The 17,233-nt window shown below is 39.8% G+C and overlaps 2 protein-coding genes across 2 annotated transcripts; one reads left to right on the top strand and one right to left on the bottom strand.

The window, feature by feature from the left end:
• Positions 1-3,808: 3,808 nt before the first annotated feature.
• LOC6573225 (alkaline phosphatase) lies at positions 3,809-5,749 on the top strand. The gene is made up of 2 exons (XM_001999276.4): positions 3,809-5,349; positions 5,414-5,749. The coding sequence occupies exons 1-2, from the start codon at positions 4,008-4,010 to the stop codon at positions 5,512-5,514; spliced, it is 1,443 nt and encodes a 480-aa protein (XP_001999312.1). The 5' UTR covers positions 3,809-4,007; the 3' UTR covers positions 5,515-5,749.
• A 614-nt stretch (positions 5,750-6,363) lies between these two features.
• Positions 6,364-11,102, bottom strand: LOC6573226 (zinc finger and BTB domain-containing protein 11). Its single transcript, XM_001999277.4, has 4 exons — positions 11,071-11,102; positions 8,527-10,053; positions 7,132-7,376; positions 6,364-7,075 (listed from the first exon to the last, which is right to left on the bottom strand). The coding sequence occupies exons 2-4, from the start codon at positions 9,973-9,975 to the stop codon at positions 6,646-6,648; spliced, it is 2,124 nt and encodes a 707-aa protein (XP_001999313.1). The 5' UTR covers positions 9,976-10,053; positions 11,071-11,102; the 3' UTR covers positions 6,364-6,645.
• Between the last annotated feature and the right edge of the window lie 6,131 nt (positions 11,103-17,233).

Here is a 17,233-nt window from a genome sequence, read left to right as displayed (position 1 = left end):
GAGTGCATACTCAACATTTTCCAACACTGACCATCCATATGGAAATGTGAAAAATGGAAATGCAATGGAAAATGGAAAAGTCTCTTGGATGTTCGCTGTTGGAGAGGACAAGGTCAGCCATTTGCCAAGAGCAGAGCTGAGTGGAGCAGAGCAGAGCAGAGCCCAATTGCACATAGCTCGGAACTTCTCCTACTCTCAGTCAGTGTCTCCTTCTCTCACTCTCTACATCTCTCTCTCTCTCTCACTTTGCTTTGGGCTCGCCAACGCCTTGGCATTTCAGTTACTTGGGCTGCGTGGGCGTCAGCAGCTGTTGAACTGCATTAACTGCTTTTGCTGCTCCTGCGGCTGTCCCTCCAGCTCCTGCCGTTGCTGCCATGTCCTTCAATTAGTTGACGGCACTAGCTGCGTTGCCTCATGCCACATGCCATATACCCCATATACCACATGGCCCACCGCCCATCCCCGGTATGGTCAATAAGCTCGGCCCAATTCCTTGTTGACTGCAATTTGATAAGCACTCGACACTAATTGCAACTTGGAATAGATACATATTTATCTATGTTTATAACGAGCTACAGATACACACATATGTATCTTTATCAATGTATGGATGCGAATGTATGTATGTCTATATGATTCTATGATTCGGCTATATTTAGCGTGTACAGATATGCATATATGCATGTTTCCTTATCTATCTTTCAATTTACATTATACATCTATGTAGATACATTAGGATCTTTATTTACATCTGTCCATGGATACAAGTGTATCTTGATCTATCTATGTCTACAGAACCATTTGTATCCTTTGCTAATTGTATAGGTACACTTATATCTTTATCTATGTCTGTCTAGAGATATATGTATATATATTCATTAATGTCTATCATGCATGCATATGTATCTTCATCTATGTCTGTCATGCATGCATATGTATCTTTATCTATTTATCAAGTCTGCTAACAGATACATTTCTTTGTTTAGTATACTCTATCCACAGATATACATGTTTGATTGTAGATAAAAATGTATCAATATCTGTCAACAGATTCTTAATTTTTATCATGGTCTATATACAAATATATATACCTAGGTTTATATACATATAATTATCTGTAGATACATTTGTCTTCTTTTATATTGTTATATTTATATTTATTTATATATCAATATCTATATATATTTATTTATCAATTTACTGAAGATAATCCATCTTCGGCTTTCCATAGAAACTTGTACATTTAAATTGCTTAAATGTAAAAATTACAATAAATATCTGTTCCACTTTATAGGCAGTATTAGGATTTAGTATTCGTTGAGCCATTGTCCTTCCAGGCGGTTTTTCTCTATCTCTTTCCATGCTCCAGGTTCCAATTGGCAGGAAGTCGGCCGTCACAGCAGTTATATAAATAAGTATACACACACACAGTAGTCTAAGCATGCACATGCATACTGTATGTACGTACATATGTGTGTATGTAAATGCAAGCACGCTTTGTGTGTGTATGTGTATACAAATTTAGACTCATGTCGGCCATGTAAGCCATGCGTTTGCACTAAACTGTCGACAGGTGGCGCCAGTTAAAACTTTAGCTAATACACAAACCGGGCAGCCTGTCTAAAGCTTTTACAGTGCGTACGACCAACGTAAATGTTAAGTAACAGAGCTAAACTACATACAGGTAAATCTTACGATTATGTGGCTAGGGCGGGCATAATGGGTATAGCAACTAGATGTGGGCCGCACGCAATGCGTAAGACACCATTCACAGCATGATTGGAAAATAGCCATCGGATATAATTTAGACAGAAAAGTCTGTGAATGCCGTGGGGCGCATTTGATGTTTAGAGCCCAACTGTCAAAGCCAACAGACAAACAGATAAAATGACAAATTGATAAAGCGTAGTAGCAGGTAGCAAGTATCAAGGGGCAAGTGGCGAGTGGCAAGGGGCAGTTGCTGTTGCATTTGTGACAGGGAAAACTGACCACATGTCAATGCAAAGCAACTTCAAAGCGTCAAAATGACGGCTGCCCAACTACACTTGGCGAAAATTGGCTGTTGAACTTGAAAATAGATTTATAGATTTAAAAAAAAAGCTAAATAAGAAAATGAAATACTTTTAATTAAATAAATATAATATAATTCGAATAATGATTTGTTTTTTTTTTTTCTTTTTATTTACATTTATTTTTATTGAATTTCTTAAATACAGTATAATATATTTATTTATTTAATTTTTGTTTATGAAAATCATTTTGTATAAAATGTTCAAAGTAAAAACATTTTTGTACCTATTGTAGATTTCTTTCGTTTTTATTCTTTAAAAGTTGTTCTTAAGCGAAATTTTTGTCTCAGCTTAAAACCCCAAATCAAACATGTTTTTTCAACATTTAATTTTGTGTGGCTTTCGCTAAGTGTAGCTGGGGTAACTAGGGTTAGCCGGCTAGGGTCAATGGGGCGTGACAGCAGGTTAACAACTTGTAATTGCGACAATAATTTTGCATTTGCATTCGCAATTCGCAATTCGCAGTTCGCAGTTCGCATAACGACAAATGTGGCGAATGCCAAACGGCGTTCGATGCGTTTAATTGAAAATTCATAAGCGAATAGTTGGTCAAAGGTTTTGCCATATTCAAATGACAATTAGATGTGCATATGTTTGTGTGTGTGTGTGTGTGTGTGGGTGCCACGCCCATGCAATAAAACAGTTGCGGTGTCCCACAAACAATGTGCGCAACATTTAATTACCGAAACAGAGACGTCGCGTTGTTGAGCCATGCAAAGGGTTTACCCAAAACTCCAATTGGAGTTTCAATATGCTGACAAATACACTGAGCGAAATTGCTAGCAACCATTATAAAATGTGTAAAAATGAATGTTGCAGGTTGCTGAATGAGCGACTTGAAAGAGTAAAAAATTGGGTTGATTAAATAACTGCTTGGTTGGCAGATATTGATTTACTGATAGACTAAGAGATTGACTAACTGGTTGATTGCCGGACGGATTCAGTGAATGTTTGGTAGTACCTTACTTATTGATGGCATGATATACTGATAAACACTGATTTATAGACTGATACTTGATTGACTGACAGTCATGACAGAAATACTGATTGATTGAACGACTGATTGTTTAATACATATTGATTGATTAATATGACGTCTAATATGCGGATTGTCAAACTGATTGAATCAATCAGTCATTCAAAGTAATTATCTGACTTGCTGACTGAGTAATTGCCACATTGATTGTTTGATAGAATAGCTGACTGACTGATCAATGGACTAACTGGTTTGTATACCTAACTGTCTTTGTGTACTAATTAATTGATTGACTAACTGACTACCTATTGACGGAATACTATACTGATTGAGCGATTTTGATTAAACTAGATTGATTGGTAGATTGACTGATTATGTGAGTCATCCTCTGATATGCAGGTATATGATTAAACTACTACTCTCTTGGCTGTCTGATTGAGACTCATTGATAGACTGATTGACATACTGATTTATAGACCGATTGGCATACTGATTGACTCAGTAATTGACTGCCTTGACGGTCGAAGTGGCTGGTTGACTGTGTGAGTAAATGATTGGCTTAACGTCAATAAATATATCTGCACTGACTGATTGATTGACTTCAAGAAGAATATGCATAATAGAAGAGATAAAGCAATATCATTGTATAGTTGGCCTGATAATTCTCTATAAATATAAGAAACAAAAGATGTTCTTTCTTCGTAAATATTTATTGTACTTAGTTATGTATGAAGTATATGAAAATTCGTTTGCATTTTCTCTCAGTGTACTCTGTATTGTTGTTTGTGTGTCGATTAATATGTGAATTATTCATTACTCTTCCATCTAATTACAGGCGTAAATGCAGATAGCGGGACATAAAAATTTCAAATAGACTAAACGAATGTTATCTGCAGCCCTAAGATAGCCGGAGAGATAAAGCACGATGGAGCGCCTCGCCGCAGTCAGTCACAGCTCACAATATGGCCAAGACGCAGCGTCTCAAGAGTTTCTGCTTCCAGCTGCGCTTCAAGTCGACGCAGCTGTTCATTTTGGGCGGAGCAGTGCTGCTGGCACTGCTGGTGTCGGTGCTCTGCATTGGGTTCACCATTCGCTTCGAGGTGCAGCACGAGGTGGCCAATGTGGCCGACGTGGACTACTGGAAGGACTGGGTGGCCATCGAGCAGAAGCTCTGGTACGACAGGGGCATCGAGGAGCTGAAGCGCGCCATGCGCGTGCACTCCAGGCAGCGCCAGCCGCGCCAGCTGCTCATGCTCATGGTGCACGGCATCGATGCACCTGCTCTGGCCGCAGCGCGCTTTGCCAGCGCCGATGGCAACTCCAGCTCCAACTCCGACTTCATCTGGGATCGATTTTCGCATGCGGCCCGGCTGAAGAACAGCTGCAGCTACAGCTCGCCCTGTGATGCAGCGGCTGCCTTTCGTTCACTATGGTCGGGCGTGCCTCTGGCAGCGGTGCAGCGACTGCGGAACAACTGCAGCAGCAGGGAGTCGGAGCTGCTGAGCGTGCTGCGGCAGGCGCAGCTGGCGGGTTTTCGCACAGGTTTGGTAACCAATCAACGCTTGACGGGCGCCCTGGGCTCTGCGCTCTATGCGCAGGTGACGCCGAGCAGCTGGGAGTGCGATGGCCTGATGCCAGTGGGTGCCATCGAGGCTGGCTGCCAGGATGTGGCCCAGCAGCTCATCTCAAGCGCAGCGGGGCAGTCTTTCAACGTACTGCTGGGCGGTGGACGGCAGCTTTTCAATGCCAAGGTGCCCAGCTACGAGTGGGATCCAGTGGATGAGCTGCTGTGCCGCGCCAGAGCCGGACGCAATCTGTTGCGCGACTGGAGGAATCAGAAGCTGAAGCTCAGGCCCAGCAGACGCTTCGAGCTGGTGCAGCAGGCACAGGAGCTGAGCTCCATCAATGGCAGCAGCTTGGAATATCTGCTGGGCGTCCTGGCCAATGGAGATCTGAGTGGCAACGCCCGGGCGCCCACGCTACAGCTGATGCTGCACAAAGCGATGCAGGTGCTCCAGCGACCAGGTGTGGGTCATCTGCTGCTCGTCGAGCACTATGTCCAGCCGCAGCTGGCGGTCAGCCAGCAGCTGCAGCTGCTCAATGCAACACTCTCGCAGCTGCTGGGCCACAAGGATCAGCTCACGCTGGTGGTGCTGACCAATGGCAACTACCTCAGCGCCAGTCGCGATATGAGCGAGGAGACGCAGCTGGTGAGCACGCTGGAGAAGGCGTTCCAAGGGCCAGAGCTTGAGCTGCAGCGTCGACTGCAGCAGATGCCATCGGAGAGTTTGCTCTTTGCACAGGGTGAGTCGTGTCCAGACAGGGTGTATGTAGATATATTTACCTGAATATGCTACACTCCTTACAGGTCCCAAGTCTGTGCTCTTCTATGGCGTGCATGATGAAACCTATCTGGCACAGACTTTGTCCCACGCTCTGGGCATCGACGTGTTCGGTAGGCAGCTCTAATTTTCCTTATGGCAGAAAAGGAAGATAAAGGAAATTTTATATAGTCGTTATATAGTAACATAAGTGCAATCGAGTTGCTCTAACTGCTGCATACTCGTTCATGTTCCAAAAGCAATTAAAATGTATTAAATTAAAATATATTTGCCGCACTAGTGTTTATGTGTTATTAAGAATTTAAAACTATTTATAAAATTCTATGAAAAATATTTTATTAAAATGTTCATTATTTCATTTATTTCATTTATTTAATATTATTATTATTTTTTTTTTTTTAAATAATAAAACTTATTTAAAAATTAATCAACGAATATTTTTAATTTAATATTTTATTTTACCCTCAACCCATTGAAAATGGGGCTTTCAATTGTTCATTTTTTTTTTCATTTTTTTACTTTTTTTTTTTTAAATATAAAAAACTGTGAAAGATAAAACAAGGATTTTTTAAATTAAGTATATTATTATTTATTTATTTTATTTTTTGTATTTGCTTTATTTATTTAATATTCTGCTATTTTTAACATTTTATTTATTTATTATTTTGTATTTTCAACATTTTATTTATTTATTATTTTGTATTTGTTAGTTTTCTCAATATTTCTATTTTTATTTTGTTCACTATTTTCACCATATTTATTAATTTTTCTAATTTTTCATACTCCATACTCAATAATACTCAAAATGAGTTTCTTTTCGTGGTGAGCGAGCATTGCGCAGTCGTTACCCATTCCAAATGTACTTCTGACTCCTTAAAAAACACTTTTATTTTAAAAAGAATAAAAAGAGAAATAATAATTATATATTTATATTATTCATTCTCCTTCTCACCCTTCTCCCACAAACCCCCGTTAAATAAAAGTCAAAATTTTCGTTTATGGTTTTCCGATAATATTTACTGGATTATTGAAACTTGAACTAGTAAACGCTTGATGTATAGAATTCAATTTGAAATTAAACAACAACATTGCCAGTTGATTCCGTTGGCAGCATCCAATTGAATGGGGGCGTGGCAGCACTGGCAACTGTTGCTGGCAGCTCCAGTTGCCGATGCGCAGTTGCTGCTGCCGTTGCCGTCGATGTTGTTGTCGATGTGGCAGCAATCCGTGGCACCGGCCGCAGCACATGCGAGCTGGGTCATTTTACCGGCAGCGGCGGCAGCATCGTGTGTGCCACATTCGAGAGCTGCCGCAAGTGATTCGCATGGACGTACTGGAAGGCCGAGGAGCGCTCCAGCTGCTGGCTGAGATAGAGCTCGCCCAGCGAGTAGAACCGTGGCTGAAAGGGAAAGCCGTTGAAGCGTGGAGCCGGGTTGCCATAGCTCTTGGGCGTGGCCGTGACAGTGGGATACAGTGTGCTGCAATGGGGCGGTGGGCGTGGCAGCACATAGCTCTGCGACGGCAACTGTTGCTGCTGCTGTTGTTGCTGTTGTTGTTGCTGCTGCTGCTGATGTTGGTGTTGGTCCTGTTGATGTTGGTGGTGTTGGTGTTGCTGCTGAAAGAATTCCATGCTCTTCAGATTATCCAGCATCTGATGCGAGGCCTGATGCTTCTTCAGATAGGCATAGCTGCAAGGGGGCGTGGCTTTAATAGAGAATTGCATCAGTGTGAGTTACCTGCTTACCGGCGAAATGTTTTGCCGCATTGCGGACACGGATAGATGCCATCGCCAACATCCGCATCACATCCGCCTCCTGTTCCAGTTCCCGCTGCAGCTCCAGCCTTGTGGCCAGCCTCTGTGGCGCCGCTGCTGCTGCTATTGGGGGCGTCGCTGCCACCACTCGCTGCTCGCTTCTTGCCGGACTGCATCTCCGACTTGGGCTTGTGCCAGCGGCGATGCGAAGCCAAGTTCGCTGGACAATTGAAAACCTGAAAATGCACAAATTTCCATGAGCTAACAACTGAATGTCCGCAAGTTGCCATTGACAACAGCTGCAAGTTAAGCATATATGAAATGAATAAGTAGCTAAATAGAATAGAATATTAACAAGGTTGTAAAAGTTGGATCTATGTACATAGGGCAAAAAAACAGCTTAATAATCAATCATAATTGCCTTTTATTATTTCGAAGAACTGTAGAAAACTTCTGGCTTAGCAGAATGAATATGAGTGAGAGTTCAAAACTGATTAACCTGACACTCTTTTAAGATTTATCACAATAAAACATGATTTTTCACTTTAGTACAAATTAAATCTGGGTTAACTCTTTAGGTCGCTTATCATTCTGACTTCCTACGAATGTCAACCTAGGGTGTAGATATTCAAAGACATTATTAAGTTAATAATATACAGCAGAATCTGGTTCATGAGGCTATTGCGATAAAAATTTTGATTCCTAAGCAAACTTATATGAGTGAACTTATATGGTTATAGCGTCGCCCGGATATAACGACATTCCCTTGAGCGTCGTTACAACCAGATTCTACTGTACATGTATGTTAAATAATACTTCACTGAGTTGCAATTTAATTGTTGCTTATTTAATTATACGTAGTCGTCTTTTAATCTTAAACTTGTTGTTTAAAGGTTGACTTAATTGAGAAATGCAGATAGATCTAATTGTTCTAAATTCGAAAAAAAGTTAGTTATTTACCTTAAGAAAACTAACCTAAAATTAAAATATTCTCAGTATGCAAGTAGGCAAATCGCGCAAAATGACAATTTCTTATAAAATCGAAAAAAGGAGGGAACAGGAGTAAAAAGGGGCCCCATATAGATAGTTGCCTAAGGCTCCGTTGATGCCCACTCCTGCCCAGTTTCTTTAGGTTTACTTCTTATATTAAAGGATAAAAAAACGTAAAACGTCTACTTTTCTTAGAGTTCAGAGTTGTTAAAGCTAGAAAGCACTTGTCTGAAGTTTAAACAACTTTTCAGTTATTATAGCATATCTATAGCAGAAAAAACTGAAAAGTTGTTTAACCTTCAACATTACTTAAGATCAAACGAAAGCTTAACGTTATACAAGTTTATACCAGTGACTAAAGAGAAGAGAAGAGAGGAGAGGTCAGTAAGGCTTTACCTTTTCGCACTCGGAGCACTTGTATTCGATGTGAACGATGCGTGGACAGCGATGCTGGGCGAGCATGAAGGCGTCGTCGTAGACGGTGCGGCAGAGCTGGCAGAGATAGTCGCCAATTTTGTTCTCAATGCTGGCCAAGATGGCTTTGGCCTCCTCGGTGATTTCGACCACATTGAAGGCGGGATCAATGTCGCCTTTACGCACCACCAGCTCCTCATCGTCGCGCAGTTTGCGTATTATGGTGCCGGACACGGGGCTGATTGTCTCCTCGTCGACATTTGCGGCGTGTTTGCGCAATTTGGTGCGTCGACGTTCCGGCTTGTGTTTACGCAACAGAGAAGAATGTGCCTCGGGCTGTTGTTGCAGCTGGAGCTGTGGATGTGGATGTGTTTGTGGATGTGTTTGTAGCTGTGGTTGGCTTTGCGTTGGATTAGTTGATTCACTCAAGTCCATGTAGACTTTTTCCGGCTGCTCTTCGCTGGCAGCTGCTGCGGCCTCTGCCTCCAGCTCGAGACACTCCTTGGCCGCCTGGGCAAAGTCGCGCTTGAAGAGCTTGTCCAGACCGTCGATGGCCTGATTGTGCAGCTCTTCATCCTCATAGATCAGCTCGTTCCTTTTGAGCGCCTGTTTTCGTTGCTGTTGCTGCACTGGTGGCACCAACACCACATTATCATCAGCATCATCATCATCGTTGCCCAGTATGTCCACAAATACCTCCTCATCGTCCTCCGGCTCCAGCTGCTGTTGCTGCTGCCGTTGCTCCTCTGTCTCATTGACGTCGTGAACTTGTATTGAGTCCTCCTCATCGCCATCGCCATCGCCATCGCCGTCACCATCGCCATCCGCATCGGCCTCCGTGTCCGTGGCATAGTCATTGTAGTCATGGGAACTGACAACTGTTTCATCCTCGTCCTCGGTCAACACAATTGTCTCATCCTCCTGGCAGCTGCTGCTGCTGCTCGCTGCCGTCCTAGTCACGCTCGATTGACTTGCCGGAATTTGCGCAAAGTTACTTTTGCTGTGAAAATTACTTTTATCATACGCCGTACCCTCAAAGCCATAGCCACCCACTCCATGCTGCAGCTGCTGCTGCTGCTGATGGTGGAAATAGCTTGTGGCTGTTGTTGCTGTTGCTGTTGCTGTTGCTGCTGCTGGTGGCTGCATCACGAGCGCCGCATGTGGCCGCCACAGGAAATTCTCCTCGGACATTAATCTTTGACGCTTGCGAGGCGGCGAGGGCGTCGATGGCGGCGTAATTGGCACCATATTCGTCGCGGCGCGCAAAGACAGATCCAATGGGGAGAGCAGCGATAGCGATATAGCCGACCTGCCATGCTGGCTAAATTGCGCAAATGTCTCGTTGATTGCCGGCAATGGGCGGCAGTCGGCGTAATGGACCTGGGGGTGTGGCACCAGAGGCGTCTGGCTCAATTGGTTCATATTCAACATGTTTTCACACTCAGCGCAACTTTTGTGTGTTAGATATTCGTTCTTTTCTTTACTTTAAGTTGAATTGGTTTTAATATTCTTGAATATTAAATTAATTCGATTTTGATTATTTATTAAGATTGATATTTATTATATTGATATTTTATATTTAATTTATTATTATTATTTGTTAAATTTGATATAATTTGTTTCGTTGAACTGTAATATTTTTTTTTTTTTTTTTTTTTTTAATTATTTTAGATTCTTAATAAATGGGTTTTAAATCTGTAGAAACTAAAATTAAATAATTTCTTGAGGAAATTTTTTGCAAATTTTTTATTTGTGTCTGAAAATATTACTTATACAAAGTTGAAAGCTCTAAATTTTTCTAACTTTATACCTTCTTTTTGGTAATGTATTAATATTATTAATATTTTTATTAATATCTCATTTTGATTTAAATTTTATACAACGAAAAATTGCAAAAATTTTTAAAGAAAGTTGTATTTGTATATATACATAGGAGTAGAACATATTAGAATAAATGAATGTTTATACGTTATATGCATAGTATAGTGAATCTATTTATAGCAAATTAATGTTGATATTTTAGAAATTAATTTATAATTTTAAAATGTAATGTAATCTAAGTTTAAGAATTTTTCAAGTATAAGCGGAGAATCTCAAAGCCCCTGCATTCATTAAAAAGCCAACACAATTGTTTTGAAAAATATGATTTGAAGCATTCACACGTCACATTTTAGAAATCTCAAATTCATAAAACTGTCCCTAAGAATTCACTTCGAAAATTTTTAAATAGAATAGAAGCATTTGAATATTTTATTTTATTGCGTTGAGTTCTTTTCAATGGCATACATTTATTTTTTAAATATAATATATATACTTGACAGAAATCTTTACAAGCTTGTATAAATTTTAGCTTCTTTTGTCACACTTAATGCTAATTCGTTTTAATTAACATTTAATGACTTTCGAGGAAAGACCGTTTGCACTTATGTACTACACTAAATATATATATGTATATGTATGTATATGTAGCATATATAATATATGGAAATCAGCACTTGCAAAATCTGCACATGGATTGAAGTTTACCGTTACACGCAACCTGCTCGTCACACCCGTCGAGCTCAACTGAAGCTTCGTCAGCGCTGCGAGGATATGTGAGTGCCTTGTTGGCTCACCTGTCGCAATGCCAGCGACGAAAATTGGGTTTGCGTAGCGAAGCCAATGAAAGTTCACGCAAGCCAGGACAAGCTGCAGAAGTAGCTCGCCACCCAACCACCCAACCACTCAGCCAACCACCCACTCGTCCAAGCAGCCAGCAATATGCCCATCTCTGAGGCTCTCTCGCTCGCACACAGCTGTGGAATGCTCGCAAGCTGCTATTGGATTCGCTCATAGAGCATAACGGGACTCTTCCAACCACCTCGTCCCGCACTTGCTCTCCACAAGTGTGCAGAGATGCGCATGCGCTGCCACGCCCACATGCACCGGTTGCGAGAGCAATGTGAATATTTGAATTTGCGTTTTGGTTTTTTTCTGTACGCCAGAGGGCGCCACAGCCGCTGGGCATCTGTTGCGCCGCAACGCTCATTGGGCGATGAGCACGTCGACCACGCCCCCTACAAAAGAGCCAAAGGATTTGTCGCACAGCATGAACGGAATTTCATTGAATTGCAAATGAAGAATTTCAATGCAATGTATTGGAGTTTCGAGCGCCTGGCAAGAGGAAGGGGGAGAAGAGTTGGAGTGAGGAGAGGAACGGAGAGAATAGTATTGAATGTGGAGAAGCAGAAGCTTCAGTCCTAGCCGTAAACGCGATTTTGTTGTTGCTCACATTTTCCTTACTCTGACCGTCAGGCTTGTGCAGACATTTTAAGAGCCAAAGGATTATTTTGGTGGGTCTCCTTCTATATTTTTTGTGATTTCGTTGTACTTTTTGTGCTGTCATCTTTTTAATGCCGCTTCCTGCGCATGTGGACAACGCAATTCCAAAATGGCGTCAGTCCCGCTGTCCTTTAAAGCCGCTTTAAATTCGACAGGCCGAAAAGAAAAAAGAGGAAAAATACCAAAACTTCATTAAACGCAGTTATCTGCTACACGAAAACAAGGACGTCTAATGAACAGGAATGTAATTACGAACATTTTGTGTCAGCTCGTAACCAAATTAAGAGGTCGCGTTCCCTGGAAAGAAAAAATTGAAAACCTGAGCTAGCAGGAAGAGGATGACTAACAGATATCCTATATGTGTGAAATAGTATTTTATCTTATTTATAAACAATGCAAGATATAATATAAATGTCGATAGTTAAGTTAGTCTATGTGACCTATAGCTCTCGTACCCTTACTTTAGCTTCCACTTTTGGATATCTCTTTCAACGAAAGTATCAGTTTTAAACATGTTAAAATATACTATTTACATACCTCATAACTATCGTACTAACACATATCGTAAGGCACATTGAAAAATTAACAATATTTCCTGCATTTTGGTTGAAAAATCGACTTACGATTCGTAAGTAACTGATATTCTCTTTTCAGATTTGAGCTCAAATTTTTATATAGTACTATTGGTCTGCCTCTATGATAAATATTAATTATGTAAGTCCGCACTTTTCCTTCTGTCTGGTAAAACAATTTCAAGGAGTTTTCTGTTATGTTTGTATATCTAAATATGTCTTGCTCCTTGCCTATTTTTTTTTTAAAGATCTTATAGTTTCAATACTCAATTTATCCAATGTTAGATCCATCGCTTAGATCCATACACATATATTTTTTATATAGATATCTAGATAGACTTATTACAGCTAAATTACATCTACATCTCAACCTTAATTTGTATTATGCATCATTCTAATCCACCCATTTTAAATGATTTTCTCTAAACAGGGTATATGAGTAAAAAATCTGAAGAAAAGTTAACTAATAACTTTTCTGCTCTTTTAACATCTTTTCACCTCTCAGCATTATTATTACGATTTTTTTTTGTTTTCCTTTTAGCCAGGTCAACAACGAGCTACACTTTGTGGTTTCCTTTGGCAACGGCAAATTGTGAGCTGCTCAATGAAGGAACCTGGTCGCGTTGTCTCATTAAAACATCTGCGGCCTTTGTAAGACGCTCTAGACGAGCAGCAGACTCTGGTCTTGCCTTGACTTGTGGCTGCTCAAACAGCGGGATGCTGCACTCTAATTAGCCTTGGTAGTACAATTTTTCACTCATTTGCATGCCGTCAGCGGCGTTGATTTTGTGAGGCTAATTGCACAGGTTGGCGTCACACTCTGCTTGCATGGCTCATGGTGTCAAATTACACCGCTCAGCTATCAAAACCACAACTAAAGCTCTGTTCCCAGCCCTTGTGCCACCCTTAGCCAAGGGGAGGTTTGCGGTTTGTACCTCTCTCTCTCTCTCTCTCTCTCACTTTCCTGCTAGATATCTATTTACACAGAGCGAGGGTGGGTAATGGGCTCTTAATTAGGCTCATATAGGATATTGTGGCAAACACATTTACGATATGTTTATTTGCGGCAGATCGTTCAGATTCGCGGATTAGCTAAGCATGGATAGGCAAGTGCGGGGGGCTTTTCTGGTTCATTGGATTGCGTATCTGATCGAGAATGATTCGTTTTTTATCATATAGCCTGATTTTATTACCAATTGTATATCAGTATGAAATCTATCTATTTGACATCTATTATTGGTTGTTAACAAACTCGTTTAGCAAGAGGATTATTTACTTTAGATGTTTGAGAAGTTTTCATAAAAAAATACCAAGAATGAAAGTCTGTAGCTTTAATAGCGGCTCATATGGGTAAAAAAAATCTTTTAATTACTTTTATCTTAACTAATATTTAAAAGTTCTTAGCTAACTTGGCAAACTATTGATAAAAAACTTATAGGCCTTATAATCTCTTCTCTTTAAGATTTCAACTCACTGCAAGCGCCGCGAGTTATCGTTGCTGGCTCCTCCGGACATGAGAGACTTCCTGTGGGGCAGGTGGAGAACAAAACGATATTGCCAGACGTAGTTGAATCGCTGGCATTTTGCCGCGTTTGGGCAACGCTTGATGACCTTTAATGGAGGCGCAAACTTAATTGTTGCAGTCGAGTTTTTGTTTTGCTTTGTCCTCGTCCAGGGGCTAGTTTTAATTAGAGTCGCATGGAAGTATGCCCCGAGGCTGGTGCAATTCTTATGCAAATGCGTTTAATTACAAAACTGTGAAACTGAATTACGCAACATTGCGTTATTTTAGTGAATTACTTGCGAGTGGAGTTCGTGTGTTTAATTGGCGAACTCAACGCCTTTTTAATTGCGAATCCTTCTTGAGGCCAAGGCGCCGACAAACCAACAAACTTCAAATTGCCAACTGACGCCAGTCCGTCAGACAGCCAGAGGCCCTCAGCACTCAGTCTTAGCCAGGCTAACGAATTTCCATTTGAATTCTTATTTTTTTGCTGCTCAAAATTGAATTTCAAGTCGACTTTGTAGCCAGCAAAATCGATTTTGATTGATTCAATTTGTGCGCCGTGTGATAGCATGTCACTGATTCGATACGTAGTATGTATGTATGTGGATGAGTACTTTACACTTTGTGTGCATCAGTCATAGAGTATATACAGTGGAAGCAGTTCCATAGAAGTACCTATAAAGTGGAAGTAGGATTTATATATTTCAGTAAAAGAAATAAGTTTATTTAATGCAGATTAAATAGACGCATCGCTGTTTTCATCGGAATCATAATATCGATTTTTATTGATATTATCGAATGAGAAAAAATGATAAAATAGTACTACGCTTTGAGTAGAGCAATATACTCAATATTCCGCCTCCTTCTTCCTGTTACTATAAGAGGTATAGTTGATTGATTATGATGTTTCGTAATGAACCAATACTTTTTCAATCAAAGAGTGGAGTATTTACTATATGGAATTTACTATCATTTAGAACATTAAAATAAGCTATAGATCATATGGATTCTTATGCCCAATAATTAATATTTCATTTCCAAGCTCTCAAACTGTCAACTGTATCAAGAGGACAGACACCGTTGAAGACATATCATTAAGTGAGCCTGGCACGCCCATTATAAGTTTACTCTACCTTAAATCGTTTGACCACCCTACACACAAATTTTTCCTCAGAGATTCAACTAGTTATTGGCTCCCAAATTGTGAGCCCGTTCCCATTCCTATTCCCATTCTCGCCTACTAAGCTATTCCAAGGTTTAGGTTAAGGAAAATTGAAAAGAAAAAGCTTAAGCGCACTCGCGTCCCCCTCATTGAGACTAATAGAAAAATGTTTATAGATAAAAAGGCGACAAATTGAATTTGCAAAGGTCAGACATAAGTGTGACACTTGATAGCAGGCATTCGCACTTCACGCAGGACACGCAGGTCCTTACCGGAATTCCATTTGAATTTCCATTTGCTATATATTCGCATTTTTCTTTTTGGCAAATTGAATTTGCGAAATGATTTGATTGTGCATTAAAAAAGCCTTCGCAACAGGGTGCGACTCGAGCTGCCACCCCTTTATATGCTCTTATATCTATTATGAAAGAGGCCAAGGTAAACCGCATTAAGGATTTTAATTAACTGCCAAAATGGTTCTCTATATATACATATATCTATATACAAATATATCCATTAAAGTATTGAATTTCACGAACTAAAAACGTTTTTTACGCCCAACTGCCGGAGCTTAATGGGTTGGAAAGACTTTACTGACTTAAGCACGACGGGTCAGTGACAGCGCAGGACCTTGATATGTTGTTAGCATGTCATTTTTTACTTTTACTCAAGATTAAGCAGAAAATTATGAATTTGTATTGCCAAGGTTTATATGAATTTTAAACTTTATTATTAATATAAATAATAATATTATAATATATATATTCTAATCCAATAATTTTCCTACATAGTTATAAAGCTGATGGTCCAGTATGTACACTTACAATTTTTTTAAATATTTGCAGACCGATTACTACTGCGGCTTATCACCGATCTATAAACTTCATCCCTTAAACTAATCTAAATTAAATAGGAAATAATCATTTAAAATAATTTGTGTTCGAAATAAATGTACTTATTTGATCAGAAATCCTATGCTTTATATTAAGCTACTTAAATTACCTAAAAACTAGCCCAATCGGAGTGGGCTTCCTCCCCCATTGATTGGGCATTGAACATATTGTTTTTCTATTAATTATAGACAAATGACATAAGAAAATTGCAGCAACAATGCGCACATATGGCTTCCACTCTACTTAGCGAGGGAAAACCGCAAAAGTCCCGCGGGAAATGCAAAAAGCAGCAGCAGTGAAAGCAACAGGAGCTGGCATAACACGCGATAGTCAAAAGATAATCACAATAATCGGACGCTGCACTCGGTCGCTTTAAACGATTTTCAATATGTCAAGGGAAAAGCGTTTCACGTATGACGCACAATGGAAAATTCGATGGGCAAACAATATCGAAGCTAGTCGAAGCCAACAATCGGCTTAGAGTGCACACTATGGGGGGTTGACCTACGGCAGCCCAGCCCCGGGGGTGAGCGCGTCCGTGTCCTTGCTGTAATTACGTATCCTTTGTTCGCTGCCTCATATGTGCGTGTGCACCAAGGTAGCAAGGCATCGAGGGGGAGGGTGTGAGGCAAAGATCTCCATAAGAGAAAGAGTACCTTATATGCTAAAACTATCTTTTCAAAAATATGCTTAAGAAATTTTGCCTTAAAATCTGTATCTATTCAATTTTTTTTTTAAATTTCATGAGAGCTTACATTTTCTCAATAGCTGTATCGATATTTATAGAACTATGCATTTGTCTTTATCATTTAAGAGCTCTGCAATTGTATAGATATTTATCGAAAATATATAACAGCTCATTTATTAAATATATTTTATTAATCCACAAAGTATGCCATATTAACCCACAAAGTATATCATTGGATAATAACGTCGTATGGGTAGTTGAATATAATTCCTACTAAAATATTTCAAGATTTCCAAAATAAAAAAAAAAATGGTATGTCTGAAAATATATGTACTTTGTAAATATTTCCTTTTCAAATCGATATTTATCGAAATCGAAATATTCATATCATAGGATACGAACGTCGTATGGGTAGTTGAACATAATTCCCAATAAAATATTTCAAGATTTCAAAAATAGAGAACCGAAATATATCGATACTTTTCTGGTAAACTCCAGTAGTTAAATGTTTTTTCTTTTACTTTTATATTCTGTTGAACTATTTTC

Source organism: Drosophila mojavensis, unplaced genomic scaffold (assembly GCF_018153725.1).
Source record: "Drosophila mojavensis isolate 15081-1352.22 unplaced genomic scaffold, ASM1815372v1 contig_16, whole genome shotgun sequence".
In the NCBI taxonomy this organism is placed as follows: Eukaryota; Metazoa; Arthropoda; class Insecta; order Diptera; family Drosophilidae; genus Drosophila; species Drosophila mojavensis.
The sequence above is the reverse complement of the archived record's forward strand: the minus strand, read 5'-3'. Positions and strand labels throughout refer to the sequence as shown.

Coding starts and splice junctions, on each gene's coding strand:
- LOC6573226 (XM_001999277.4), bottom strand. CDS start 9,975: ATGTTGAATATGAACCAATTGAGCCAGACGCCTCTGGTGCCACACCCC. Junction 7,377..8,526: donor AGTGCTCCGAGTGCGAAAAG/GTAAAGCCTTAC, acceptor GTGCATTTTCAG/GTTTTCAATTGTCCAGCGAA. Junction 7,076..7,131: donor TGCGGCAAAACATTTCGCCG/GTAAGCAGGTAA, acceptor GCCCCCTTGCAG/CTATGCCTATCTGAAGAAGC.
- LOC6573225 (XM_001999276.4), top strand. CDS start 4,008: ATGGCCAAGACGCAGCGTCTCAAGAGTTTCTGCTTCCAGCTGCGCTTC. Junction 5,350..5,413: donor GAGTTTGCTCTTTGCACAGG/GTGAGTCGTGTC, acceptor CACTCCTTACAG/GTCCCAAGTCTGTGCTCTTC.